Source organism: Pollicipes pollicipes, unplaced genomic scaffold (assembly GCF_011947565.3).
Source record: "Pollicipes pollicipes isolate AB1234 unplaced genomic scaffold, Ppol_2.1 Scaffold_7231;HRSCAF=8579_pilon_pilon_pilon, whole genome shotgun sequence".
In the NCBI taxonomy this organism is placed as follows: Eukaryota; Metazoa; Arthropoda; class Thecostraca; order Pollicipedomorpha; family Pollicipedidae; genus Pollicipes; species Pollicipes pollicipes.
The window spans coordinates 39,895,731-39,923,407 of NW_023597034.1; the positions used below are offsets into that span (position 1 = coordinate 39,895,731).

Genomic DNA, 27,677 nt, shown 5'->3' on the forward strand with positions numbered 1-27,677 from the left:
GGTTATGTCAGCTGCCGTCGACATTGAAATAACGCCAACTCCGAGCGCGGTGTGCATGATTCTTTTTCTCCAACAGATAGTCCCCCACGTCCATATGGTCCATATGGTGGTCCATATCGTCCATATGGTCCTTATATATATATATATATATATATATATATATATACATATACATATATATACATATATATACATATGTATATACATATATATACATATATATATATATATATATATAATACATGATACATAATACATAATACTCATGTTCTTTGCAGTTGGATGTTCTGATGATTAAGGCTATGATTGCGGATAATTAAGGGCAAATTTCGGTCTTCATCGTTTTCTACAGAGGTGGTCGAAGACCGAAACGTTCACAAAAAGGGTGTCACTGAGTTAAACACGATTGGCTTTGACAGCAATTACGCATATCTACTTCCTTTACAAAACGATAGAAATGTCTTGATATTAGCAGACGACCAGCCGTGACCATCCGCCGGAGTAAGAGGTTTACCTCTGTCGCAAAGTTTTCCGCTCCACCCTCGCTTGCACTTGCATCGGTATGTGTTGCTGGACTTATTGGGAACACAGCGTCCCCTCTTGCATCTGCGAGAAGGGGGAATATGAAAACCGCGGACTAAATACGGATGACAAGTCAAGCACATGTTTTTAAATCGCCAAAACATCTGTAAGTTCAACTCTGGGAATCTGGCCATATTGTTGATTGATTGCCAAGTTTACTAAGTGCGACCCACACGACAACCTGCTCTCTTTCAAAGCGCGGACGTCAATCCCCGCGCTGCCTCATACACCAATCAAAGCACATCCCCCGCCGATTCCCCCCCCCCCCCCTCCCCCACGCCCGTTCATCCCCGTACCTGGCCGCGTGGCGGCCGGTCAGCGGCAGCACGTACTCGTTGTCGGCGCAGAGGTCGCTCGTCTGCTCATCGCGCGGCTGCTGGATGCCGCCGCAGCCGGGCGTCACCTTGTGCCGCTGGCTGGCCCGCTGGAAGTCGATCCAGCGGTCGTCCACGTACAGCGCCGTCAGACACCCTGGCGGCGCCCGGCGAAACCATGGTCAGCGGCGGCGAGTCGGGAGCATCAAACAGAAGAAGCATGTAGGGGCATGAACACACGAGCAAACCAAACACAGCGGACAATGTCAGCTGTGTTTGATATGTTCTATGATAACATAGGATATACATGGGACATTGGACAGTGGACGTACATAGGACATTCCGCTGACGGAAGCGGGTGGCTTATTGAGACACTCATTTAATCAATACTAAGTGCTCGAAAGATAACTAAGACCTTGCCTTTAATTGTTAAATCGTATTACCGGAGCCAAGGCAACCTTCTAGTAGGAAGATTACATGCGCTATCGTCGGCGTCGCCTTACGCAAAGCGAGCGGCGAGCCCCCGCCACCCCGCCCTCCTCCACAGCCGGCATCTGCCGGCCGTACAGCGCACCTCTGAAGCTGGTGGTGTTGCGCAGCTGCCAGTGGCGCACGGCGAAGGTGCCCTTCTCGGGCGGCAGGCCTCCGATGAAGAGCGGCGCGGCGGGATCGAGCGCGCCGCGCTCGGACGGGTTCACGATCGGCCGCGTCAGGCCGCCGTCGACGCGGAACGTGAAGTTGGCGCCGTCGGTGAGCATCTCCACCTTGTGCGGCCGGCCGTCGGAGAGTACCTGGTGCCGGGAAGCGGTGGCGGTCAGGACCTCGGCCCGGCGGGGGAGGACGGACGAGCGGGTCACAGACGAAAGCAGCGGCGCGGCAAGCCGCGAGGTCTTGACGTCTGGCCCACACCGTGCCCCAGTGACTAGCTAAGATATAAGTGCAGATTCGCGAACCCATCAACATCCGTAACTTTCGATACATTGGTCTCCAAATGGCCCGAAGTTGGCTCAATCTTTCAAGACACCACCCCACATTACCCTTACTCCGCCACCACCACCGCCGTGTTCCCCACATCCCGCGTGTACTCTCACCCCGAGACTGAACATGGTGTAGCCGGGCGAGTTGCCGAGGTCGTAGCTCACGCGCAGCCGGCCCTTGAACAGCTCCACGGCCAGGTGCTCGCGGCCGCCGCGGTACACCACGACGCCGTTCTTCTGTCGGCTGCGCAGCAGCACCGTCACGTTGCTGTGCTGCGTCGACTTGGGCGGGTCCAGCTCCACGTAGGCGTCCGCGTGCGCGAACGTCAGGCTGGTCAGGTGCTCACAGTATTTGCCTGCGGGTGAGGTCAGCACGCGGGTCAGGAGCGGGCGCCTGGCTGGGGCGCCCGCCTGTATATCGGACGGTGCATGCCCGATTCTCGCCTCAGGAAAGTTGATCTGACGCCGTTGCTAAGAGATCTTGCTTGCGAACTGCAAGAGAACTCAATAGATGAATTAAAAAAGTCGGGACAGTCCTTTCCAGAATTGAATCCAACCTCCTCAACGCAGACGACACACCATCGCGGCGAAGCATCGCTCGGTGCCCCAATGTTTCGCCGGGCTCTGCCGCAGACAGACACACGCCGCCGGCGCCGCTCGCCGACCGCAGCGCACCTGTGTAGCCCTCTTGGCAGCGGCAGCGGTACTCCTGCGAGTCGCGCGGCAGGAAGCATGCGCCGTGCTTGCACTCGTTCTGCTGGCACGGTGACGTCTGCTGCATGAGCGCAATCGACGGGCCCTGCTCGCAGAACTGGCCGGCGAACCCGGCCGCGCACCGGCAGGAGTAGCTGTCGGCGCCGTCCACGCAGGTGGCGCCGTTCTGCGGACGGAGCGGGAAGCACGGCTCAGTCGGCGGCGGGCAGGGAGTGGCGTGAGCGCAGGTCGGCAGGCGCTGCGGAGCTCACCCTACAAAGCCTGGTGGGAGAAGTCGGACGGGAGCACCACAACCAACATTTTGAGAATACAACGGCATACGCGAGGCACTAATCGGCAAGTGATAATTTTCGACGCTCGTTACTTTTTCCAAATTTTCTGCCGGGCACATAACCTGTGTGGTGATCGACACTTGAAGAAATTCGTTATAAATGATTCATAAGTGTAACTGTATCATCCCTCAGTGTGTTGATGCTGCCTTTACAACTTCCCTCAACCCAAAACATTTGCGAGGAGGAAGACGAGGAGGACGGCCCATTCTCACCTGACAGAGACTGCTGGCGCAATTGTTCACGTTGTCGGTGCAGTTCTTTCCCGATATGCCCGGCGGGCAGGTGCAAGTGTAGTCTGTAGACTTGTCATTGCACGTGGAGCCGGCGGCGCAGGGGTTATACACCGTGCAGAACTCGATACGACGCTCGCAGAACTCCCCTGCATAGGCAGACAAAGACTTAGCACTATACCTAATAGCATCGTCAGATCGGAGCGCAGTGCAGTACGTGTTTGACACGTACGCCAGATGCATGAAATTGCACTGTGTCAAGCTTTTGCACGGTCCGGTCACGGTCCGGTCAGAGGGGGAAGGGGGGGGGGGGTAGCCGTCACTTTCCCTACCGGCCGCGCGAACACACGTGACCATCCCTGCCTGACGATCATACACATCTGGCGCCCCCAACGCCAATGCCCGCATCCCCCACTTGTAACACACATCGACTGTGTCATCCATCCGTGACCTCCCGACGCTCATCACTCAGCGCGCTCGTGATTCTCACTGACACAAAGGGCATTCGTCGTCTAGTAGAACACATCCCGCCACAGTGTCCCTCTCCCACGACGGCCGACCGGGCCGCCTCGGCGCGGCGGCCGGCGGCGACTGACCGGTGTAGCCGGGCTGGCAGCGGCACCAGTACCGGCCCACGCCGTCCTGACACTGGCCGTGCTCCGAGCACCGGTAGCCGGCGCAGTCAGACACCCTCCCCCCCCCCCCCCCCGCCCCGGCGCGGCGGCCGACAGCGACTGACCGGTGTAGCCGGGCTGGCAGCGGCACCAGTACCGGTCCACGCCGTGCTGACACTGGTCTGACACTCCAGCACCGGTGACCGGAGCAGTCGGACCCCCCTCCCCTCCCACCCCGGCGCGGCGGTCGGCAGTGACTGACCGGTGTAGCCGGGCTGGCAGCGGCACCAGTACCGGCCCACGCCGTCCTGACACCGGTCTGACACTCCAGCACCGGTGACCGGCGCAGTCGAACCCCCCTCCCCTCCCGCCCCGGCGCGGCGGCAGGCAGCGACTGACCGGTGTAGCCGGGCTGACAGCGGCACCAGTACCGGCCCACACCGTCCTGACACTGGCCGTGCTCCGAGCACCGGTAGCCGGCGCAGTCAGACACCTCCCCCCCCCCCCCGCCCCTGCGCGCGGCCGACACGACTGACCGTTTACGCCGGGCTGGCAGCGGCACCAGTACCGGCCCACGCCGTCCTGACACTGGTCTGGCACTCAAGCACCGGTGACCGGCGCAGTCGGAACCCCCTCCCCTCCCGCCTCGGTGCGGCGGTCGGCAGCGACTGACCGGTGTAGCCAGGCTGGCAGCGGCACCAGTAGCGGCCCACGCCGTCCTGACACTGGCCGTGCTCCGAGCACCGGTGGCCGGCGCAGTCGTCCACGTTCACCTCGCAGTGCGTGCCCGAGAAGCCGTCCGGACAATGGCAGCTGCGAACGCCGGCCGACGCCGGTCAGCGGGGAGCGGGTACGTGGCGGGGTGGAGTGGGAGACGAGTGGCAAGGTCACATGACGAGACGGGTCCACTGTGGAGTGGTGAGGGAAGAGGGCGCGGTCATGTGACGAGACGGGTCTGGGGTGAAGCCGGTGTGCGGCTGAGTAGAGTGGGAGATGAAGGGGCACAGTCACACGAGACGGGTCAGGGGTGTGGCGGGCGCGTGGTGGAGCGAGTTGGGAGGGGAGGGGCGCAGCCACGTGACAAAACGAACAACGGCCACGGAACACTCGAGAACATCTCCGAATAAAAGACGAATCGAGGGGTCTGAGCCGCAAAGAATGACACAACAACCTGAGAGAGTCAAACCCAGCACATGGGTCCCCCGGCGGAAAAAAAAACAGATCATCGTACGGCAGTTCCCAAAAGTATATCAACTTCGTTACATAATGTTCACACGAATAGCAAGACGTCCCGCTTCAGAACGAAGATCACATCGAACGTCTTAATGTTGAGCGCTACACCACATCAGAGCCATTCGAGAAGCTCGAACCGGCCGGCACCAGCCAGGCGGATGCGTCTCCCCACAGGACCAGATCACGTCCCCGCGTGACCGTCGCGGCCGCGGCCCGCCGGTCGTACCTGTAGCGGCCCTCCTGCACCACCTTGCAGGTGCCGCCGTTGGCACAGGGCGTGCCGTAGCAGGCGTTGATGGTCTGCTCGCACGTGTCGCCGTAGAAGCCGAGGGCGCAGCGGCAGGTGAAGGTGCGTGCGCGGCCGGCCCGGCACTGGCCGCCGTTACGGCACGGCTGGGCGTGACACACGTCACACTTGGCCAAGATGGCGTCCGGCACGGGCCCGCCTGCCGGCGACGGCGGCACGGTCAGCACCACGGCACGTGCTGGGCAATGGCGGCTCTTGGCCGACCCGGACGGCGAGTGACAGACGGGATGGCGATTGGGGGGGGGGGGGGGAGGGGAACCAGTGGGCTTGCCATGAGCCATGCCTTCCTTAATGCGGTCAGAGGACAGGCTGGCTTTAGGATAGCACACCACGGACGCTCTTGATGGGAAGCCATCAGAAGCGTCCTTGGCCTGTTATCCTACAGCAAGCCGCGGAGCACGCTCACACGTCACGCCACGCACCGGTGCAGACGAACTCGTCCTGCTTCGAAGTGAGCACCAGCTTGTTGCTCATGCGGGCGGGCGCCGAGCAGCGAGCGATGCCCGGCTCGCGGAAGTCCTTCTTCACCCAGGCGGCCAGCCAGCGCAGCTTGCAGTCGCAGTACAGCGGGTTCGACCCCAGCGCTCTGTGGCGGAAGAGGGACCACTTAGTCTATGGGGGCAATCTGTGACCAGGCAGGGACAAGTAACTGCGTAGGATCCGACCGAACCCGATCCAGATCTGATCCGGATCCGGTCAGAGGCGGCCGGCATCGGTACAGACTACGGGGAGCTTTATCAATGAAACGAGCTCGGGATGACAGGTAGTCAGTTGGAACATGGCGCGTAGAGGCTGACACCACATGAACTGGGTCTATAACGGCAAAGACCGGGCGCCGCGTTTCCTAAGTCTTGAGCAGCTTCAAAGACGAGCCTCGCTCCAGGTTCGTGGACGACGGTGGCTGACGGACGTCTAATAAGCGCCCATGGGACCATGCCAGTGAGTAACATGTGAGTGATGCGACACGCGTCAGCGGCTCACATGTGGGTGATGTAACACACATCAGCGGCTCACGTGTGGGTGATGTAACACACATCAGCGGCTCACATGTGGGTGATGGCCGTCAACGGACTGAACGAGCCGTCTGGGATGCGCGACAGCTGGTTGCCATGGAGACTGAGGATGCGCAGTGAGTTGAGACCGCGCAGCGCGCCAGACTCCAGGCACTGCAGCTGGTTATAGCTGATGATCCTGAGAAGGCGGGTGGCGTAAGAGTTGAGGTAGAAACTCTGTTTCATCAGAGAGATACGAGCCGACTGCTCTGTGCTTGCAAGGCCAGTAAGCATGAAATAGTGGCGCGTATCTTAACAATTGTAGAAATACTGCAGGATACAACTGCAGCGAGAAGCTAATGAACATATCATTTTTTCAACCCATCTGAGCTCCCAATCACACAGAGGGATGACTTAATTCAATAACTGCAGAAGAGTAGGCAGCTGGTGGGTCAGGTGAAGTCAGAGAGTCTCGATGCTGGTGTACTTACAGCGTCTCCAGGCTGCTCAGCTGGGCAAAGGTATCGTTCTCGACGGTGGCGATCTGGTTGTTGCTGAGGTCCAGCCGCCTCAGTGCACGCAGATGACGTAGGTCTGATGACGTCACGCTGACCAGCTGATTGACGTCAAGGTAACTGGGGGGCCAGGGCAGTTCGTGCTCGAAAAGCTCCCGCGGCTCGCAACATTCAGCGTATGGAGGCTTGGAATGCCATGTTTGGTTCGCCGTTTATCGCAAACAGAACCCACAAACCAGGTTTACAAGGCTGGGCAGGGCTGAAGGAAGAAGACAAACCGTGTTTTAAACAAGGCTGAACCAGGAGCGCTTCTGCCCCGGCATTACGTGGTTGGTTTGTTTAAATCTTCCGATAAAAACGATACGCCAAAACGGATATGTGAGCACCGATAATTTTTCACTCGGACCAGGGTATTCGCAATAAGTTTAGATCACACAAGAGTTGGGATCCTTAAGCTCTGCCCACAAAACACTCCGTCAGCTGTTTAAAACACAAATATTGAAACAATGCAGTGCGTGCCTGCACCAAAACACCTTAACTATTCGAAATCAGCCGTGGCAGTGCTCTGCCGATGTCGCCGTCGGCCAACGCCAATCGTTGGTGGTCCGCCATCGCCCGCGGCAGCAGTAACCGGCGGGAGAGGCCCTGGTGTCCGCCGACCCGGGCCCCAGCAGCCGACGGGAGAGGCCCCGTTGTCCGCCGCCTCACGGCCCCGATGGCCAGCAGAAGAGGCCCCTAGAGAGCCCCCCGTGTCCGCAGCCCTGCGGCCCCAGTAACAGGTGGGAGAGGCCCCGGTGTCCGCCGCCTCACGGTCCCGGTAGCCGGCGGGAGGGACTCACAGCTCGGTGGTGCGGCTGGAGATGCCGCCGGGCACGTGCGCCAGCTGGGCGCGGCTGCAGCGGACCACTGTGCCGACGCACTTGCAGCCCCGCGGGCAGTAGTTGGTGGCCGGGCAGCCGGCCTGCTCCCTGCCGTCGGCTCCTGGCCGGCGGGGGCGGCAGTCAGGACAGGGGGTGAGGGGGGCGGCGCCGGCCCACTCAGGCATGACTCCAGCTCTTTCAGTCGAGGTCCGACAGCTAGGTACGATACGGAGGACTAGGATGCTGTGAGCACGACCTTCGCTTTTACACAGCACGAGGGAAACAATGTGAAGAAGCAAAAAGTAGACGGGAGAGTAAAAAGAGGTTCTAAAAAGAAGTGGCAAGAAAAGAAAACACAGATAGCGCAAAACGAAGGCCCATTAGGGAAAACATTTGCACAGGCTTCCTGGGTCTAATGCTCGGGACGTCCGATCCAAACACGGACATAGCAACAAAGAGTGTTCACCTTCTCTCTCCACCAGGGTTCCAAAGCCAGATGCAGTGAGGCACCCAGCGCAGGGCGAGACCCACCTTCACACTGGAAGTCGGCCGGGACCAGACGCGTGAGCGGCTTGCGCCGCAGCCGATCGGGAAGCTCGCAGGTGGGCGCTCCCACCTGGAGGTCCCCCTCCAGTTGCTCCCGCAGCCACTGCGTCATCCAACGCAGCCGGCAATTGCAGGCCAGCGGATTCGACTGCAGGTCGCTGCGGTGACGGGCGAGAGGTTGGCACGGGGCAGCTGGCTGGCCCGTCGTCGGGCTTCGGCGCGGCTTGCGATTTTTCCAGACTGCGTGACTTAACTTTGAATGCCCGACGACTGTTTAATGGTCCCTATGTGACTTGCCCCTGTATCATCTGGTATGTGAAGCGTGCACATCATAGTACTCTAAAGCGCATTTTACTCACAACCAGTCATTATCCTTATCAGCGAGAGGAATCCAGTCCAAGACGCAACGCAAATTGATCCAAGAATAGATTGGCAAAAACTAATGGCCGACCAGCCTGCCGCCTCGTCACTCACAAGGTCTCCAGCTTGCCCATGTGCCTGAACGCGTCGCGCTCCACGCAGCTGATCTTGTTATGGTTGAGCGCCAGCAGGCGCAGCTTGCTCAGACCGCTGAACGTGCCCAGCCTGATGCGAGTCAGCTCGTTCTCCGACAATATTCTGAAACGCGGGCGGACACGCCGGCTATTAGACCGGTGCGAAGTCACGCAGCGAAGGGAATGGGACGAAACGACCGGTCAGCAGGGCCGGAACACACGCACCGCACAGGGATCTCCCAGCAAGCCGAAAAAGTTGAGGCATTAGGAAAGTCCTGGTTCAGCCGGGCCACGATGCGTGCATCTCATGGTAAAAAAAAAATGGACAGTAAGCAACAGGCCTGAGCACATCTAGTCCGCCAAGCTGCTATAGTTAATGACCATGAATTATTAACTTGAATGACATGCGCGAGTTACTTCAGAGCCAGATATACTCACAGCTCCTCCAGGGATTGAAGGGAACTGAACGCTCCGTCCTCGATGCTCTCGATCAAGTTGACGCCCAGGTTGATCTTTCTCAAAGACCTCAGCGATGAAAAAACCGGCAGCGCTCTCACCCGGGAGATTTCGTTGCTGCTCAAGATCCTGAAAAAGACAGCCGAGGAGAATTTAGTTCGGCTTCGCTGAGCCAGGTCACCGAGATCGCCGTGTGATGGAGAGAGGGGGAGGAGGGGAGGAGAGCAAGGGGACTGAGGACACGGCGCGGAGCGCGCTGCGGTGCCCTTACCTTGGCGCCCCCCCCCCCTCCCCCACCGCGGCCGACGGACGGGCACTCACAGCTCGGTGGTGTGTTCAGGGCCTGCCCTCCCTTTCTCACGGCCGACGGGAGGGGAATCACATCTTGGTGGTGGTACTAGGGGTTGTCCCCCCCCCCCCTCCCGTTCCCCCGGCCGACAAACGGGCACTCACAGCTCGGTGGTGCTGCTCGAGCTTGCCCCCTCCCTTCCTTGCCGCCGACAGACGGACACTCACAGCTCGGTGGTGGTGCTCGGGCCTGCTCCGCCGCCGACAGACGGGCACTCATAGCTCGGTGGTTATGCTCGCGGCCTGCCCATCCCCCGCGGCCGTCGACAGACGGACACTCAAAGCTCGACGGTGGCGCTCGGGCCTGCCCGCCCCCTCCCTCGCGACCGACAGAAGGGGAATCACAGCTCGGTAGTGGTGCTCGGGCCTGTCCCCCCCCCCCACCCCGCCGCCGACAGACGGACACTCACAGCTCGGTAGTGGTGCTCGGGCTGGCCTCCCCTCCCCTCCCCCCCCCCCGCCGACAGACGGACACTCACAGCTCGGTAGTGGTGCTCGGGGCTGGCCTCCCCTCCCCCGCCGACAGACGGACACTCACAGCTCGGTAGTGGTGCTCGGGGCTGTCCTCCCCCCCCCCCCCCCCCCCCCGCCGACAGACGGACACTCACAGCTCGGTGGTGGTGCTCGGGGCTGTCCTCCCCTCCCCCCCCCCCGCCGACAGACGGACACTCACAGCTCGGTAGTGGTGCTCGGGGCTGTCCTCCCCTCCCCCGCCGCCGACAGACGGACACTCACAGCTCGGTAGTGGTGCTCGGGCCTGTCCCCCCCCCCCCGCCGACAGACGGACACTCACAGCTCGGTGGTGGTGCTCGGGGCTGTCCTCCCCTCCCCCCCCCGCCGACAGACGGACACTCACAGCTCGGTAGTGGTGCCGGGGGCCGGCCTCCCCTCCCCCCCCCCCCCGCCGACAGACGGACACTCACAGCTCGGTAGTGGTGCTCGGGGCTGGCCCTCCCCTCCCCGCCGCCGACAGACGGACACTCACAGCTCGGTAGTGGTGCCGGGGCTGGCCTCCCTCCCCCCGCTGCCGACAGACGGACACTCACAGCTCGTAGTGGTGCTCGGGGCTGGCCTCCCCTCCCCCGCCGACAGAGCGACACTCACAGCTCGGTAGTGGTGCCGGGGCTGGCCTCCCCACCCCCCCGCCGCCGACAGACGGACACTCACAGCTCGGTAGTGGTGCTCGGGGCTGTCCCTCCCCTCCCCCCGCCGCCGACAGACGGACACTCACAGCTCGGTAGTGGTGCTCGGGCCTGTCCTCCCCTCCCCCCCCCCCCCCCGCCGACAGACGGACACTCACAGCTCCGGTAGTGGTGCTCGGGCCTGGCCTCCCCTCCTCCCCCCCCCCCGCCGACAGACGGACCACTCACAGCTCGGTAGTGGTGCTCGGGCCTGGCCTCCCTCCCCCCCCCCCCCCGCCGACAGAGGGACACTCACAGCTCAGTGGTGGTGCTCGGGATGTGCTCGGGGACGGCCTTGAGGGCGCGGCCCGAGCAGTCGACCGTGGTGCCCTCGCAGACGCACCGCTCCGGACACTCGACTGTCTTCAGCAGACACTCGTGGTAGACAGCAGGCTCACCCTTGCCGCCTGGAAAGTCGTGCAGACCGACCGCGTCAGGTCTTTGGACAGATTCGGCAGGCCGGCGGTATCGGTGTTTCTGAGACCAAGCGCGAGCCAATGCCTCGTTTTATCAAAAGGAAGAAAAGGGCACTCATCAGCCGTACGGCTGTGTTCATGATCAATACGCTTCTAGAATATGAATGTTGTGGCCAGAAGGCATATAGCATGGAAAACCCGAGCTGAGGGTGCCATGAAGTAATGGATTATAGGGTCTAATAATGCCTTGTAACGGGGAAAACTAATTAGGTTGCACGATTTGTTTGCAAAACAATAACATGAATCAGTGAACATCGACCATTCGCCGACACCTATCGGTGATTAAAACGGGCCTGTATCTAATGGGAAGCGACGGTAAAGGAAATCAATTATGTCCGCTATGATCAATGCGACCACATTCCGTGTCAGCTGGTGCTGGCAGCTGACACGGGGAAGATGCCAGCAACATGAACAAAGCGGGAGTTACGAATTACGGGCGGACGAGAATGTCATGCATGATGAGAAACTGATCCGGTGTAATAATGCAATTTTGAAAAGAAAATAACCTGTCGAATACTTTTTGCACGCATGCAGTGGGCACTGGCATGGGCATGGGCACTGGCACGCATGCAGTGGGCACCCCAATGCTGATCACAATGGCGTGACGCCAATACAGAATATTCGTCAGGCACAACTACGGTGCCACGGAAACATAACCCTTCCCGTCAAACGGAAAATTATAATCTACCCAAAGACATCGATAAGCATAGATATATAACCTTCGCACGTTATGGACATGGGGTTTTAGCGAAACATTCCAGCACAACGCGTGGCCGGTTTCACCAATGTTGGGCATCCCAATCCATACAACACTTCCGACACCGGACACTGGATGGGGAATCCAATCCGACACCAACATGACAAAGCTGTTGCACCACCATTAGCTTCGCCATTTCACTTACACGTGCAGCGCAGTTTCAATGACGTGATCGACCGGTGTGGTCCACAACGAACGCATAACCTGACTCCGCCAGACTGCACCGTGCTCAGCAGTTCCGGGGCACCGCTGGTCGGGCGCCGGCCACTCACACTGCAACTGAGACGTCTGCAGGACGGCCAGGCGGCGGCGCTGCATGCGGCGAGGTTCGGCGCAGCGCACACCAGATGTCTCCACCGGCCGCTGCTGCAGGAACTCCACCAGCCAGGCCAGGTGGCAGTCGCACACGAACGGGTTACGGCCGAGGTGGCTGCGGAGTGGCCAGAGGCGGTCACGGCCGGCGTCACGAGCGCGGGGCGTCACGGAACCCGTCACGATATCAGTCACCTCTGTCAAGGTAGGCTGGCAGAGGTTTACGACGTACATAGGAGTACACGGGATCTTTAGACAGCACGGGAAGTCAGAACATACTGGCGGGGAGGGGTTGAGGGGCGCGGGCGGAGGCCGTTGTTTCGACCCCTAGCAAAATTTAACATTAGCCCCATGACACGGCGTAGATAAGGCAGGTTGAAACAGGCAGGTTAAGCCGTACTTGTCCTTCCGCCCGTTAGCCTGCAGAGGATTCTCCGTAATCGCTTAAGAGTATGCATCCAGGCTCAGTGATGCCTGTTCTGGGAACGAGTGCCGGTCACACGGTCCGTCATGGGCTGTAATGCCCCCAGGTGCTGCTCCTTGGTGTTCGGCTCTATGGATTACACTGCAGATCCTCAGCTGAAACTGGCGAGTGTTCGGACCCCCCCCCCCCCCCGCCTCACCCCAATGCTGATTATTTGCACACTCTATAAACATTGGGACCCACCGTTAGCACGCATGAGAGCGATCGTTTTGTGTGATAGTGACGCGAAACAATCAAACAATTTGCGCGATGCGTTTCGCTTAATACGACTGATGGGTGTCAACGTTGCGATAAGCAGTAGCATAATGACGTAAATGGAATATATAATAATCCACGTCACTACTAGCACGTGCCATGAAAGATTATAAGCACAGTAAAACGGTGTCTGTTCAAATCCTCAGCCCGTCGATTTGTTTTACGGACCGTCGCAGGCATGCTGAAAAGTATAAAACAGCTGTACTTTTAAAATAACATCTGCTGTACCACTCCGAAGCTTCTATGAAATTCCTTATTAAACGCTAGCGCTTTCGTACCGAACGCTTAATTACTAGGCGCAACAAGCTCGGAGGAATGCACGTAAGCGATAGATCACGAGACAAAAGGAAATTTCGAATATAGCGATGATAGTTCGAGGAAATGACATGCTGCTTGCCATTGAATAAGATTTGTCGCCGAGCCTTGAAATATGGGCCAAGCCTTAACGGACATGTGAAACACATAAAATACAAAGGACGCTGTATTGAAGTGCGCAAAGCACAATGCATTATTTTTGTCCCAGGGGCCATTTGCATCGAAAATCACTTATATCCCCATCGGTATTTGCAGTGTAGCGTTTATGTCCTCAGCGCCCACAGAAGGAAACAAAATGAACATCTCGAGTACCGTTTTGCATGGCACCCAAGACATGGAGCCTTTTAAGGCGCGCACAATGCGTCCGCGTGGGAGGAGTACGATATTCCGTTTGTGAAGAGCGACACCACATTCGTTTGAGAGCATGAGACTAATGTGGGAGACAAGACGGCCGTGGCGTTTCCAGGCCGCCCCGTCCATTGTACGACTTCCTTCAAATGGAGTGCTGATGGGCGTTACAACGCGTGCCTTACTCAGAACTCTCCCCTGTCGGACGGTTTGTCTCAGTTAATTTATGAACGGCTGGTAATAACTTCACGCTCGGTGCGCACCGCTCCGCTGTTATGTTTCCGAGACAGAAGCGCCGCAGGAGAAACACTCAGTCGCCGGCTTTAACAAAACCGACCTCCGATCCAGCAACAGGTAACGACCGATCCCCCAGTAGCTCGAATGAATGCGAGATATAATTAAGCGCCACGCACGCCCCAACAAATTTCACGGTTACCAACCCCCGCGTCAAAACGAGGCACAGCCGGTCCAGCAGGCCGAGCCAAATCACTTATGCTAAATACCTTCAGCCCATAACTCCGACCCGGGACAGAAGCCTGCGCCCAGAACAAACTACGGGCCAGAAAAACTGGCGGCGCCGCTTTTTCCGCGGCCCGAGCGTGTTCGAGCAGAGACGGGGCCAATTCCGACCGCAGCGGCCAAGCTAATAGCTTCACGGCACGCCAACATTCGATGAGCGCCGAGGCCGAGGGCCACCGGTCGGCCAGCTCGATAAGACGATTCCGGCGCTTTTTCACGGCCCCGTAAAAAGCAGAGCGCCGCCGGCTAGCCGTCCCAGCCGGCCGCCGCTCGTAAAGTCGTCTCCGGCCAGCCGGCCAGCCGGCCGGCGATCGCGTCCAAAGGCTGGCCGCCGGCGCCTCATGAATGACAAATATTCCGAGAACAACGCGGAACCGGACCGCAGCTATGCCGCGCGGCCGCGGCGGCGCTGATGAGGCGGGCAGAGGTGGCGATGGCGTCCGGCGCCCACGCGGCGGGGGCGGCGTTAGCATCCGTTCCCTCCCGTCGCGGAGTCGGTGACGACCCTCTCGCCATCCAGGCGGTGACGGCCCCTTACGTTGTAGAGGTGGTGGCAGCGCCCAGCACCTCCCGCCGGCGCAAGCTGTTTTTCTGACCGCGCGCCGACCCGACTTCGACGCCCCCGCGAGCGCACATAAACGTATCCGCGGGATGATCTGCGCGGCCGCCGTCACCACACGTAGGGAAACGGCCGGCCCGGCTCCATTCAGCGGGTCACGTCCTCCGGCTCAGCGCCGTCGTGGTGGCGGCGCCGCATTATGAGCGTGATAAAACGCCGCTAAGCCAGACAGATATGACGCTCGGCCTGACAGGTTTGGCGATCATTTTGTCGCCGCTGCCAAGATTCATGGGCGGCCGCGCGGACGTCGGAGGTCCGCCCGGAGGCTGGGCGGAGGTCCGCCCGGGCGCAGGACGGCGGCGCCCCCTCGCGATCGCTCAGGCGGGCCTCGCCACGCTGTTATGGAACGCGTCCGCCCCGCCACCGTCCGCAGATGACTCTCTGCCCCCGCGAGGGACAATGCGCGGGCTGGTGTGGCGGCTGTGGCGGTCTGAGCGCGGTCGACTCGCAGCCTAATTGGGTGACCCTCACTCGGCGCGGCCGGCCGACGAATTCGCCGCGGCTTCCCCGCGACCACTAACGACTTGATGGGCGATTCGTCTGACTGACTCGGACTGATTCGCCGCCGACCCTGGCGAGCTCTGCTTCTGGCGGTGACGCGCCACCTTGACTTCAGCAACACTAATTGATAGGTTATCGAGAGCGAGTTGGCTGCGCGCCGGCTATTTCAGGCGCGACGGAGACGGGCTGGCGCTCCGGAACGCACAGGATCAGTGGCGCAGTGGGTCCGTCTGACGACCTGTTAGGCTATCTACCGGAGCGTGTAATGGCCGCGGTCATTAGCGTCACAGACGTTCAAGCCGGGCGCCACGATAAGGCCAATGAAATACTCAGTGTATGAGATCTGAGCGCCGGACCTCTCTATCACGAGTCCGCCGGGCCGTCAGCGTGCCACTCGCCAACAGATGGGAGGTTGTCTGGTGACGCTCGCGCCCGTGAGACAAAACGGGAATGGACGCCGAGCAGCGGCGGAGGAGCCGTCGGCGCCTGACGGGCCCCAAGACGCGCTGTGCGACCTCTGATGAATCATTCACAGAAACACAGACACACGCACACAAAAGTGTTGAATATTCAGAGCGGAGACATGCATTACACATGGGGCAGGTGAGCCTGGCGTCAGCGTCCGCTGCCGTCGCCTGCGCCGCCGCTCGCCGCCGAACATGACGCGGCGACGAGCAGCGGCGCGGCGTCTGTCGCCGCCGGACGAGGGCGCGCCAATGAACCCGTCAGTCGCGCCACGGCCGTGCCACCGCGCCAGTGAGGGCTCCGGTCCACCTGCGGCTCAGGGCAGGTCCGGGCAGACGGATGGGGAGGAGACAGAGCGAGACGGACGGCGGAGAGCGAGACGGACGGCGGGAGGAGAGAAGGCAAGAGAGGCGAGAGCGCGCGGCGGCGGCGATAGAGACGATAGCGGTGACGTGGGCGGGGCGCTGACTCGGTAGCAATGCGGACGGGACAGGGGGCAGGCGATGGCCACACGGGAGGGATGCAGCCGCAAAAAGGGGACGAGACGCACTTCCTGCTCGTACTCACAGCGTCTGAATACCGAGCAGCGAGCTGAACGTGCTGTTGGGCAGGTTCCTGATCTTGTTGTCATACAGCGATCTGCAACGGAGACGGGAGGGGTGAGCCATCAGATCGCGCCGGCATGTCCATGACCGATGGCTTCCGGTCACTTTATGCACCGTCCGGCAGACAGGTGCGGCCCGGCGCCGCCACGGCGACAAATATGGCGCAGCTGAAGCATTGTCGGCAGACAACTCGCTGTCAGGGGAACCTGTCCGGGAGGGCGCCGCTTTGACACGCGCCGGGCGCCAGCCTTGCTTTTATGCTCCGGCAGCTTTTGATGGATGCGTGCTCGTCGAAACTGAAGAGGCGTGTTGGGGTGGGCTCACCGCTTCCGACATCAGAATCCTCTGGATTTGGGGACGCGGCATTTATCTCTGCTCGGTTCGGGGGCGGGGGGGGGGGGGGTCTTCTACCGATGCGGGTGATTCGGAGGAGATAGCAGGACTACTGCGTCCCATCGGTGACATATCGTACGGACTGATACACGTCGCACCACACATCACTTGAAGTACGATACAAAGTCAATGCAGCTGTTTATCAGGCAAGTGCGAACACCTGTGGAGTGCAGTCAGTAGTCTAGTGCCACGTAAAACCACAGGTGCGAGTAGCTTGCTACGGCGAAGATACCTATGGCCTTACATGTTAAGAGCTAAAAAATGTAGGTGGGCTAAGGAGTGTAAAAATTTTGCGTCGACAAAACCGTGTAAACCTGCAATTACAACACGTGAAAACGACATCTAGACCTTTGGGTTGCGTGTTTTCCTACGTTTCATTCTCTGATTCTCGTCAGACACCATCTAATTCTTACCCCAAATGTATTTGGGATCGCAATCGGAATGAGGCGATGCATCACGAAATGCGTAGGGTCACGCAGCTCTATTGTTCAACACAAACGATTCATTACAGTGGAAATGCCATTCTGATATATCATTATCATTTACAGTCTGTTATATAACTTTACCGGGCAGGGTCTGCGAAAAATGTCGTTTAAACAACTGTAACTCATGCGATGTCGTGCTGTCGTCTCGCCGTGAGGTGGCAGGGCCAGCGGTTCCCCCCCCCCCACCTCTGCCCCCCTCGGCGGTGATCAGACCGATCGGGTTGGCTGGATAACCAGCGAGGGCCGCGGGCCGGCTCGTCTCCGGTGTAGCGGCCGGCACCGAGCGCCACGCCCGGGGCTCCACTTACCGCCGCCCATCTACATAGAATTTCAATAACGCTCGCGTACTCGGACTTTGTAATGAAGATGTTATAGAGCGACGTGACGAAAGAAAATCGATAGATCACGGCATGATCGGCCGCTGATGGCCGGCCTGCTGACCGGCCGTAATCGCGCGCCGCGCGACGGGCGCCGGCCTCGCCCTCTATCCGCACCATCAGCCGGCATAAAACAGCTCGTGCCTGCCCGGTGAGCGGCCGCCCCGCCACCGGGGTCCGGTTCGCATGGCGCCGCGCAGACAGCATGCATTTATGCATGTAATGGACCGGCGATGAGGGGTACAAATGGCCTGAGGTCGGGCAGGCGGGCCGCGGATCAGATCGGCGGCCCGGCCACCCGCCGGCCGCCGCCGCCGCTCGCCGTGTGGTGACGGTGACGGTGGCCCCGTCACGGTCCGTACGGTCCGGCCCCGGCCCGGCGGCGGTACCGGCCGGCACCGCTGGGCGGAGGGGCGAGGCCAACATTGGCACTGACACATCAGACAAAACTGTGATGGCGCCGGGAACGGCAGCGGCTTTATCTGACGCGGGTGACACATCGATAGAAGCACTCTGATTGGCTGATAACTGCCTCATCCTGGTAGTACTTGCTTCTGGATAGAGATACGGCAGACAAATATCATAAATTAATTGCGAAGCAATCCACCAAATGCATCCCATGTCGCAAATAATTTCAGACATAGAAGCACACACCTTTCTATCACCCAGCGAGCACAATTGGCAGCGCATAGTGTTGCGACGTACGTGGCTTAGGTTGGCTAGCTCATGGCGACAACGAAACAGACGCTTTCATATTTGGAGTGTGACCCTTGCGTCGATTGGATTCTTAAGACACGATCAGTCAAAGCTGAAAATAATGGACCGCGCTTAAGTGGTTCGTTCAACAACTGCGCCCATCGACCGCTCACCGCGGACGGCGACCGCGGCCGTCCGCGCGTTATATTTTCTCGAAAGCTTAACACACAACCCGGTGCATTTCAGCTGTAATGAATGGGCCGCCTCAGGCCTACAGGACCATGATGGCTGCCAGTGTCACACGGCCGTGTACAAGGTCGCTACAGCAGACATAAAGAACGCTGGAACATTGGAGATGGGCTGCACAACACGGGACGAGTGAAGAGAGCGCGGTAAGCGCGGTCGAAACGTGTCAGTGTCACGTTTTGATCTGGGGAGCAAAATCTGCTCCTCAAGTGAGCTGTCAAAGCCATAGCGGTATTTTCCGGTTCCACGCTCAGGCGGACCGACGTAAAAACGTCTGAACAAACCGTGATCTGGACGGGAACGCCGCATCACTCAAACTCAACTCAAGCTCAACTCAACCGAACTCAAAGTGTGACAACACCCCGCGGCGGTCCGAGCGAGACCCGACGACCGGCCGGCGGCCGAGCCCAGTGACCGAGCTTACTCACAGCAGCTTGAGTCCGCCCAGGTGTCGGAACGCGTCGGCGCCGACGCACTGGATCTGGTTGGCGTTCAGCAGCCTGCGACGGAACGGCGGCGTCAGGACTGTCAGAAGGGCGCCGAAACACGGCCCACTCAACGCGAGCGGAGCGCCGAGAGGCCGACCGGAAGGGAAGTGGCGGTGGTGCGCTGCGAGGGAGAGCTCGTCTGGCCACACTGTCTCGGGGAGATCTAGACTCGGCAAGGACGTCTCACGGGGGGGGGGGGGGGGCGACTCGTGGGCGGTGCGAAGTTCGGCGACAGGGTGATATTGCTCGTGATAGCGCGTCGTGACAAGGTACTTACAAAAGTTGTAGAGACGACAAGCCACTGAACAACTGGTTGGGCAGCTGCTCGATCTTGTTATTGTATAAAATCCTGTTTGGGGTGACAAAAAGTCGATTAGGTGTCAGAAAAGTGGCCGACCACCATGTGAAGAAAGATCGGTACGAAGTGCATAGATATGCGATACCAAACGGCAAATCCTGATGATAAATCCGACAATACAGACCTTTGTTACTCACAGCCAGTCATCACAAATCGTGGGGCGCATCGTGGCTAATCAGTTTTTGTGTTTCCGCTCGTTCACTCTATGAATACCAGCCGCATCCGGGGGGCAGTAAAGGGGATTTATTGACGTGTGCAACGGCCGGCCACTTACAGCGATTTGAGGTTGGTGAGCCCGGCGAATGCGTCACGCGCCACGGCCTTGATCTCGTTGTTGCTGATGTCTCTGGAAGAGAGCCAGTGCCAAGTGATCACGCCGGCTAGCCACGGCAACCGTCTCTCAGTGGCAGATGCGGACAGGGCTCACGCCCACGAGATCCCCCGTGACAAGCTCTCGCGCGCAACAAATGGAATCCAGATCGCGGGCAACAGCAGGCTCAGCGGCGCCGGCCGCGCGGACCGGGCGGGCGCGGCATTCAATTAGCCGGTAACGAAGTAAAATTACGGTCCAGTTGTCAGTGCATACAAATCAGCCGTCCCGATGAAGACACATGGGCTGAATAATCGTCCGCGCCCGGCCCAGCCAGATTGGTCAATAATAAAGTGATTTGTGCTCCGAGTCACTCGAGCGGCATAGCGCTTTGCCCCACCGTCGAATGTCTCTATCGAGATCGCCCTTCGCCTTTGTGTCCCAGCAATAAAACCGGTTAATGACTAGCTTATGGTTACATCCTCATTGTCAACCCCTCGAACACGCTTTTTCGTGTCCCGTTCTGATAGTCAGAGCCTTGGAACAAGAAAAATCACGACTGTCGTCACGTGACAGACGGCCGAAGACACCTTTCTGACGGAGCGTCACACGTAGACAAGATTGCATTAGCCCTAACCACACCCGTGTCATGTTCAGCCCAGTGAAAAGTACACAAGGTTGGCCCAGTCCGCAAACGCGATCTTTTTTGTTATGAGTAAGGGGCGTGCGTGCCGCCCGCTGCTAGGAGGAGCTCCACCAGTCCGGGAGGTCACTAGCGCCGACGGGTCGAGGTCAACGGGTCGCCGCCCCTGATACACCCCTGCACCCCGCTCCCTAATTGGCGGTGTGTTTGCTCAGCAAACGAGCGGCGGCCGCCCCGCCGCCGCGGCCTCGCAGGCCGACCGGGCGCCCCGGAGTGGGTGCTGCCGGCGGCGGCCGGCGCGCGGCCCCACCGGGGTGTGTGCGCCGCCCGCACGTGCCTGAAGGGCCGCGCGGACGCCGTGACCAGCGCTCTGCGGCCGGCGGGCGGCGCGAGACTAACCGCCTGATACCATCACCCAGTCAGCCGCCCGAACTCCCCGACAACGGGTCACCGCCGACGGCTGGCGGCCACGACGCCCCCTGTTGCGTGACGGCGAAGCCTGGCGTGCATAAAGGGGCCGACACTCACATTTTATTCAGGTTCCGGTAGTGCTTGAAGGCGGCCGCCGGGATCTCTGTGATCTTGTTCTGCTCCAATCTCCTGCGAGGCGACAGACAGCCACGATTAGTCCCAATCGCCGCCGAGTGACGGCCGTCAGTCGTCGGCCCCCTGATTGGCTGTCGGCAGTGGCGGCCGGTCGTCACGCCCCCCCCCCCCCCCCCCGCCGCCGCCACCGCCGCCGCCGCCGCCGCCGCTCGGCGCCGGCGCAACCACACTGCCGCGCCGCCGCCTATTCATAGCGCGGGCGGCGATTGTAGCGCGCGTGTTGCAGCGGCGCGGCGCCGTTCGACCGCGCCGCTCCACAGGGAACGTGCCCCGACGGAGCGGTGCTCGCGGGCGTCGGCCCCCGCCACCGCCGGGACGTGCGGCGGCTCCCACGGCCGCCACCCGTCCCTCTGATTATTCGAAAACGGGCCGCCGACATGTGGGGTCAACAGAGCGTCAGCGGCGACGACAGACGATCGCGACGCAGCTGAGACGGCCGCAGCGCAACGGGCTGCAGACTCGCTCTGCCCGCTGGGCGGCCGCTCTGCCCGCCGCGGCGCTCTGCCCACCGGCCGATCACCTCGTGCGGCTAGAGCGACAGAGGGTGCGGTGCAGCGCTGACCACGCACGCGCCCGTGGCGCGACGCAGCGGCGCGGCGGCGCGGCGGCGCCGGCCGGCGTTCAGAGGCCGCCGCTGCAGCGCCGCCCGCGTCCGCTCGCAATAGATCATATCCGGCGTTCCGCTGGAATCCGGCGCGCGATGACGCGGCAGCTGATCGGCCGGCGGATGGTGGGCCCGCCGACGGAGACCGACCGTGCCTCGCCGCGGAGGAGCGAGCGCAGTCGGCCTGCCCGGCACCGACGGGCGGCCAGCCAGCCCGGACGGTGGGCGGACGGCAGACGCGTGGGCGATACCAGCGGCTTCAGAAGGCCGCGGCTAGAGCTAGACACGCCCGCCAAACACTTACAATCCTAAGACAAATTGAGAGGAAAAAAGCGAACACCTCTACACGTGCTTCAGCCAAGTAATATCACACGACAAAAACTGCAATAAACATCTTTTTGTTTTGGGATTTTCGCGTGCAGTATTAACGGTGGCAGAGAACGGTCCCTTCCCAGCCGCACGCGTTAGCGAGGATGCTTGCGAGGCTGCCAGCGAGGCCGCCGGCGCAGCTCGGCGGTCGGCGGCCAGCGTTCGGTGCGCGTCTCGGCAACGCAAGGCCCGGCCCTCTCACGCGTCACCTGACGAGGTGCGACGTATCGGTCGCGTATCGGGCATAAATTAGCTGCAGCCAGAGCGTGGCTAACGCGTGGCCCAGATCGCGCCGGTCCAGCCGCGGCCGCCGCCGGTGAGAGCCGAGGGGAGCGGGTCACGTCTGTCTTCCGCGGACGGGAGGGCGGTGACGCCATCTCTGGTACGCGTGACGATCGACACGACTGACAGCCGCCGAAACCGGGACGCGCTTGTGGTTCGTGGTGGTGCTGGAATTTGCAGGGGAAAATTGCAGTCAATGATATGTACTTAACGTCCGGTTTATGTCACAAAAGCGCAGCGTGGGGCGGTATGTAGCGGTGTGGGGCTCATCCACACCCGATAAAAGCGCTATACGGCGTGGTATGTGATGATATCGCGCCTAGACAAAAAAGTAAGTATATATCATTACTGTACATCACGTATTACAAGGAGCTGCAACAGGTACGTGGCTGTAAATAAAAAGCAGCCTTTGCAGCCCTCTGCGGACTAGAGGCGCGACTGCGGCGGGGCCTCAGGTTAAAAGGAATGTTTCATATTTGAAAATATTGAAACAGGCATCAGATGCGATGAAAAAGCTCACTTATAACTATTGGTATACCTTTATGTGGAAAAGATTGCTTAAGAAAACACAATTTATTTATTTAGCGGCTTTGCTCCTCCATCGGCCATTGTCTGATTACGTCATCGTACCTGGCTTAACATTGATTGAGAGCCAATTGACGGCTGTTATATCTGGAAATCGTGCTCACGAACGCCAAATATGAGCGACTCGACAGCTGAATTTTTATTGACCGTGATCGCTGCACGGCTAATGAAATGACAGTATTTGAATGACGTTATAATGTCGTCATGTATGTCTGGGTGACATTGAAATAGTCTCCATAAAATTTAGGTCTTGGGAAGGGCAGGGCTGTAAACTACGCCGAATGATCTTCAAGATTACTATTTCAGCTCAAAACCCCACACAAATTTGGACCACTCCCTTCAAAGAACCACGCGCTCTGACGCTCTCGCTAGTCAAACGCCCAGCAACGACCAGCCCGACCCAGCACCTAACGGTCCCGCCCAACGCCAGCCCACGTGCGTTTGCACGTAACGTGTAATTCCAGCCGGGCTTGACCGGGCGTGACATCCTCTGCGGCGCGCCGGAGCCGTGGGCCACGCCGTCACCTCCGCTGGATGCCCGTACGGATCGCGACGTAAGCGATCGGACGCGGCGGGCGCCTCCGTCAGGCAGCAATGCATTATGCATGCATGGGAATCTAACCCTGAGAGTGGGCCGGCGCCATCCGAGGGGCCTTCATTTGTTCAAGCCCGCACGTCTGTCTGTCGCCGCGCGCCGGCAGATCGTGGCCGTCAATGATACGGCTCTTGATCAGATTGGATTCCTGGGATCCGGCTAGTCAGGTGGTCGTGAATTATGCACCGCCGTCCCGAATTCAAGGCTGCCTGGGATAACGAGATCACCGATGCATCAGCGATCGACGGAGCGTTACACGGCGCCCCTGCATTGGCCGAGACCAGCGACGGGTCAGGCCTAGAGCCAACGGTCCAGCTCTTGACAGGCGACAGGCGGAATATTTGCCTCCTCATCGCCGGTTGCTCGGCGATATTTCACGCCGCTGTCAGCCTGCCAGCGGCTCCCGACACCCCGGCCGCCGCCGTCACGATATATCCCGACGTGTCCACGGTTTGATTTCACCGCGCGTTCCTCCGCCGGCGTCGGGCCGCGACTCCCACGGGCCGCGGCGCGCTCCGCGTCGAGCACACCCGGTCACCGTCGCAAGACGGGTCGCCCAGACCGCACACGCGCCGGCCTGCCGTGCCGCCACCCGAGAGGAGGGGCGAGAGCGGACACGGGCGCGGACGTCGCGGGGAGCAGAACGGAGCCCGCGGGCGGGGACGTGCGGTGACAGGATGGTCACGGCGCGGGGCTCAGTCCGTGCCATCCGAGTTGGTGCAGACTGAGGACGAGGGTGTTGTCAGGTACAAACGTGAGAACCACTACCGCGACATATGTCGGGAAGACAGCGGGGCACGACTCCGTTACCCGTTGTACCGGGAAGAAAACCACTGGTGAATAAACGGGGAAGATGGACAAGGTAAGACAGCAAAACACACACGAGGACGTGACCAACCAGGATACACATGTATACAACAGGACAGCACATGTGGTGCAGCGCAGACGCTGCCAGGCGCGCCTGCGGCCGACTCACAGCTCCTCGGTGCCGAGCGGCAGCGCCTCGGGCACGGCGCCCAGGCCGCGGTCCCGGCAGTCGACCACGCGGTCGGAGCACTTGCAGAGCGGCGGACACCGCGACCGGGACGAACAGCGGCCGCCGGGCGTGTGCTCCAGACCTGGCGGACAGGACGGCACCTTACAGTCGGAGGACGGCACCTTAAAGGCTGGCGGACAGGACGGCACCTTACAGTCGGCTGGCGGACAGGACGGCACCTTACAGTCGGCTGGCGGACTGTGCGGAACCTTACAGTCGACTGACGAACAGAACGGCGCCTTACAGTCGGCTGGCGGACAGGACGGCACCTTACAGTCCGCAGACGGACAGGACGGGACCTTACAGTCGGCTGACGAACAGAACGGGACCTTACAGTCGGCAGACGGGCAGCACGGAGCCTTACAGTCGACTGATGGACGGAGCATAACAAAGCAGAGAGCGTCCTGTGCGCAGCCAGGGTTTTCCTTTCTCATCATTAAGGACTCCCGAAAGACAGTTGAAAATCGTCGTGATGCACAATCGCTGAACTCTGGGCCCCTGCCATACAAAAATCCCAGCTGCGCCTCTCCACAGCGTAGTGTGACCAGAATGAAAGGAGCGTTACGTTCGTTTATGTTCACGTTACCAAGATCTATGTGCAGCTGGGCTATTACAACCTCCCGCAGGTACAGTAAGATAAAGAGCAGCAAAGTGCTGAGGACATTGACTAGCACCCGATGCAACACCGCGACTTTGATCTTGCGTGATAAGTTTTACCTACAATGTACATGAACGCACACAGACGCCCGCAATCCAGGCAAAACATGCTGCGCTGTAAATCAAAACCAGATCGTGCCTACTGTCAGCAGGAGCAGAACACTCCGTCCCAGCTCACACCAAACATCGGTGTCCAAGAACATGAAATCCGCGATGAGATTCCAGAAACTGTTGTGTACGTTTCGGGCCCCTCCAATGACTGTAGACTAGGCTAGACGATCTTTTGTTTCTATCAGCGGGCGTGCGCTGCGCTCTGGAAAAGCAGTAGTGTCTGAAGGTGGGAATACCCTGCGCACACCCCATCTGTACAGCCGCGTCCGCCCTCGTATCTGTTGAGAACCTCGTCACGAAGCCCAGGCTAGTGATAGCCGTCAGCGATAAAAAAATCCTGTACCTCATAAAAACCTAAAACACACTCATGAACCATTTATAACCCTTGTCATTGGGATTTATACATTGTCCAAAAATGGCTAAGGTCTTGCTTGGGTAATTCATTTGAGCGACAGGACACCGATTCAATCAGCTTACGATGCGCGACCGACCGCATCGCCGCCTGTGAAAAATGATGCACGGCTCGAGGGCCTGCCAGCATTACCAGCATTTTTACGGTTGATATGTGCTCAATCAGAACGTGACCGGATTTAAACGATCAGTTGACAGCCGTCTAAGCCACCCAAGCTTGAAAATCCGTCATCTAGCGTGTGCGCTAAGAACACGCTGGCAACAAAAACAGTGATTCTCGTTAGTCAGCACACATGAATGCGACAACGTTGCATGAACTCCCAGCTCCCAGCAGCTTCAACAAATTTTCGATATGAACCGACGGAAGTGAACAAAACACCCGGCTTAATCGCTGCGAGAGCCGTATTCACCAGGAACCGGGCATGCATTTCGAAGCCGATTCCGCCTTTCTAGTGCACTATTTACGAGGCCCTCTCCTGAAAGTGGGGTGCAATTTTGAGCACGAGCTCACGTGCCGATGATGAGCAAACTGAATTAGCATAATGCCAGGCGATAATAGAGGATTATTGCGTGTTCCTCATTACGGTGTACATGACCATCTGCAGTAAACGGGCGCTCTCTGAAAGACGCTGCACAATGGGTGAGTTCGGACGGCCTCAGCGGCTGCAGGTAGGACCAGCCTCTGACGTCACACGGCCGCGGGGAGAGGTCACCGCCCACCGCGTGTCCGAGCGGCCGGGTCAGCGGCGGCCGGCGCCGGCGCCGGCGCGGACGTAGCACGCTCGCCCGCCACCAGAGCGAGGGGAGGAGAGGGAAAGAGGAGAGAGCGGGGAGGAGAGCTGTGGTGCGTCGCGAGACACTGCCAAGGATCCCGCGAGTTTTACAGCCGGGACGATGTTTGTCGTTTGGAGGATGGAAGCGTGGCCGTGCGACACAGCATCTGGGACGTCTATCTGTTCATCCGGACGAAAACAGCCCGGAAGACAAGAGGCGGGCCGCATTGTCTTCACGCCACCTAGGTGGTCTGCGCGAGCCGCGCACGCGATCTCAACAGGCGGCGGCTGTGGAGAGATCTCTGCTGCAGCAGCGCCGCTGCCGTGTTCGCCGTCGGCTGACGCGGCGTTCCGTGAGCCGAGCGGCGCGAATGAGGGCCGGGCCGGGCCGGCCGGCGGCACCGCTCCCACGACCGATCAGACCGAGACGGGCCCAGCGGACCGGAGTAAGCCTCCTTGCCCGAGGCTCGGCGCCGCTGCGGCTCTCAGCTGGATCGGCTCCCGCGTCAGATGAGGAGCACGGCGCGCGGGGCCCGCCGGATCGGGCCCCAGCGGTCCCAGCGGTCCCAGCGGTCCCAGCGGGCCCAGACTCCGTCGCCTGGACTCACCGGAACACTTGAACTCGGCGTCACGCACATCCGAGAGCCGGCGGTCCTTGAGGCGCAGCGGCGAACTGCAGACGGCGTGGCCCTGGCCCTTGCTGCGGTACCAGCGGCCCAGCCACGTGAGATGACAGTCGCAGATGAGCCGGTTGTCAGCCAGCTCCACCGACAGCAGGTTCCGCAGCGCCTCAAACACGCCGTCCGGCAGTGACGTCAGCAGGTTGCCGTTCAGCGTCCTGCAAACACACGCAGACTGGTTATGTGCGTCTATTGGAGACCTTGCAAAGTGGGCAAAAAGCGTAAACCTGCAAGGGAGCTTACGCTGCGCCGACAGACCAGATTACGGTGCGCGTCCGGCCGGGTGCGGCGCTCCATTTGCACATCTGCTTCAGTCGGCCATCGCCGCGGCGCCGCCGCGGTGCGCGAGCGCTGTGCGGCACGGGCCGCCGTGCGCGGGCCGGCGGCGTCCGCCGGCTGCGCGGCTCGCTGCGCGGGGCGGGTTCCATGCACGCCCTGCCGCGCCCGCTGACATCGACGAGCTGACAGAGCGCCTATCGGCCGATAACGGGCCGGTGCCGCGACAGCTGGCGACAGCTCGCGCCAGTTTTTCGCCGGGACGGCACCGGCGGCCGGCACGACAGCGGCGGCGGCGGCGCGGCCGCGGGGAGTCCGCCGCCCGCCGCCCGGGTCGGGCGCGGG

At 60.2% G+C, this 27,677-nt stretch overlaps 1 protein-coding gene across 1 annotated transcript in view; it reads right to left on the minus strand.

Annotated features, from left to right (window-relative positions):
* The window catches only part of LOC119109641 (protein slit), a 68,527-nt gene that overhangs the window by 1,333 nt on the left and 39,517 nt on the right, over positions 1-27,677 (minus strand). Inside the window, exons 5-28 of the mRNA XM_037233350.1 lie at positions 26,985-27,214; positions 24,365-24,506; positions 20,876-20,947; positions 19,669-19,740; positions 19,314-19,385; positions 18,977-19,048; positions 16,314-16,385; positions 12,201-12,358; positions 10,952-11,102; positions 9,149-9,295; positions 8,691-8,834; positions 8,202-8,374; positions 7,650-7,791; positions 6,787-6,930; positions 6,351-6,494; positions 5,726-5,889; positions 5,223-5,442; positions 4,437-4,576; positions 3,132-3,298; positions 2,549-2,753; positions 1,988-2,229; positions 1,471-1,687; positions 915-1,053; positions 515-606 (exon numbers count right to left, since the gene is read on the minus strand). Of these exons, the coding sequence (XP_037089245.1) occupies positions 515-606; positions 915-1,053; positions 1,471-1,687; positions 1,988-2,229; positions 2,549-2,753; positions 3,132-3,298; positions 4,437-4,576; positions 5,223-5,442; positions 5,726-5,889; positions 6,351-6,494; positions 6,787-6,930; positions 7,650-7,791; positions 8,202-8,374; positions 8,691-8,834; positions 9,149-9,295; positions 10,952-11,102; positions 12,201-12,358; positions 16,314-16,385; positions 18,977-19,048; positions 19,314-19,385; positions 19,669-19,740; positions 20,876-20,947; positions 24,365-24,506; positions 26,985-27,214 (3,521 nt within the window). The remainder of the gene's footprint in view (positions 1-514; positions 607-914; positions 1,054-1,470; positions 1,688-1,987; positions 2,230-2,548; positions 2,754-3,131; positions 3,299-4,436; positions 4,577-5,222; positions 5,443-5,725; positions 5,890-6,350; positions 6,495-6,786; positions 6,931-7,649; positions 7,792-8,201; positions 8,375-8,690; positions 8,835-9,148; positions 9,296-10,951; positions 11,103-12,200; positions 12,359-16,313; positions 16,386-18,976; positions 19,049-19,313; positions 19,386-19,668; positions 19,741-20,875; positions 20,948-24,364; positions 24,507-26,984; positions 27,215-27,677) is intronic.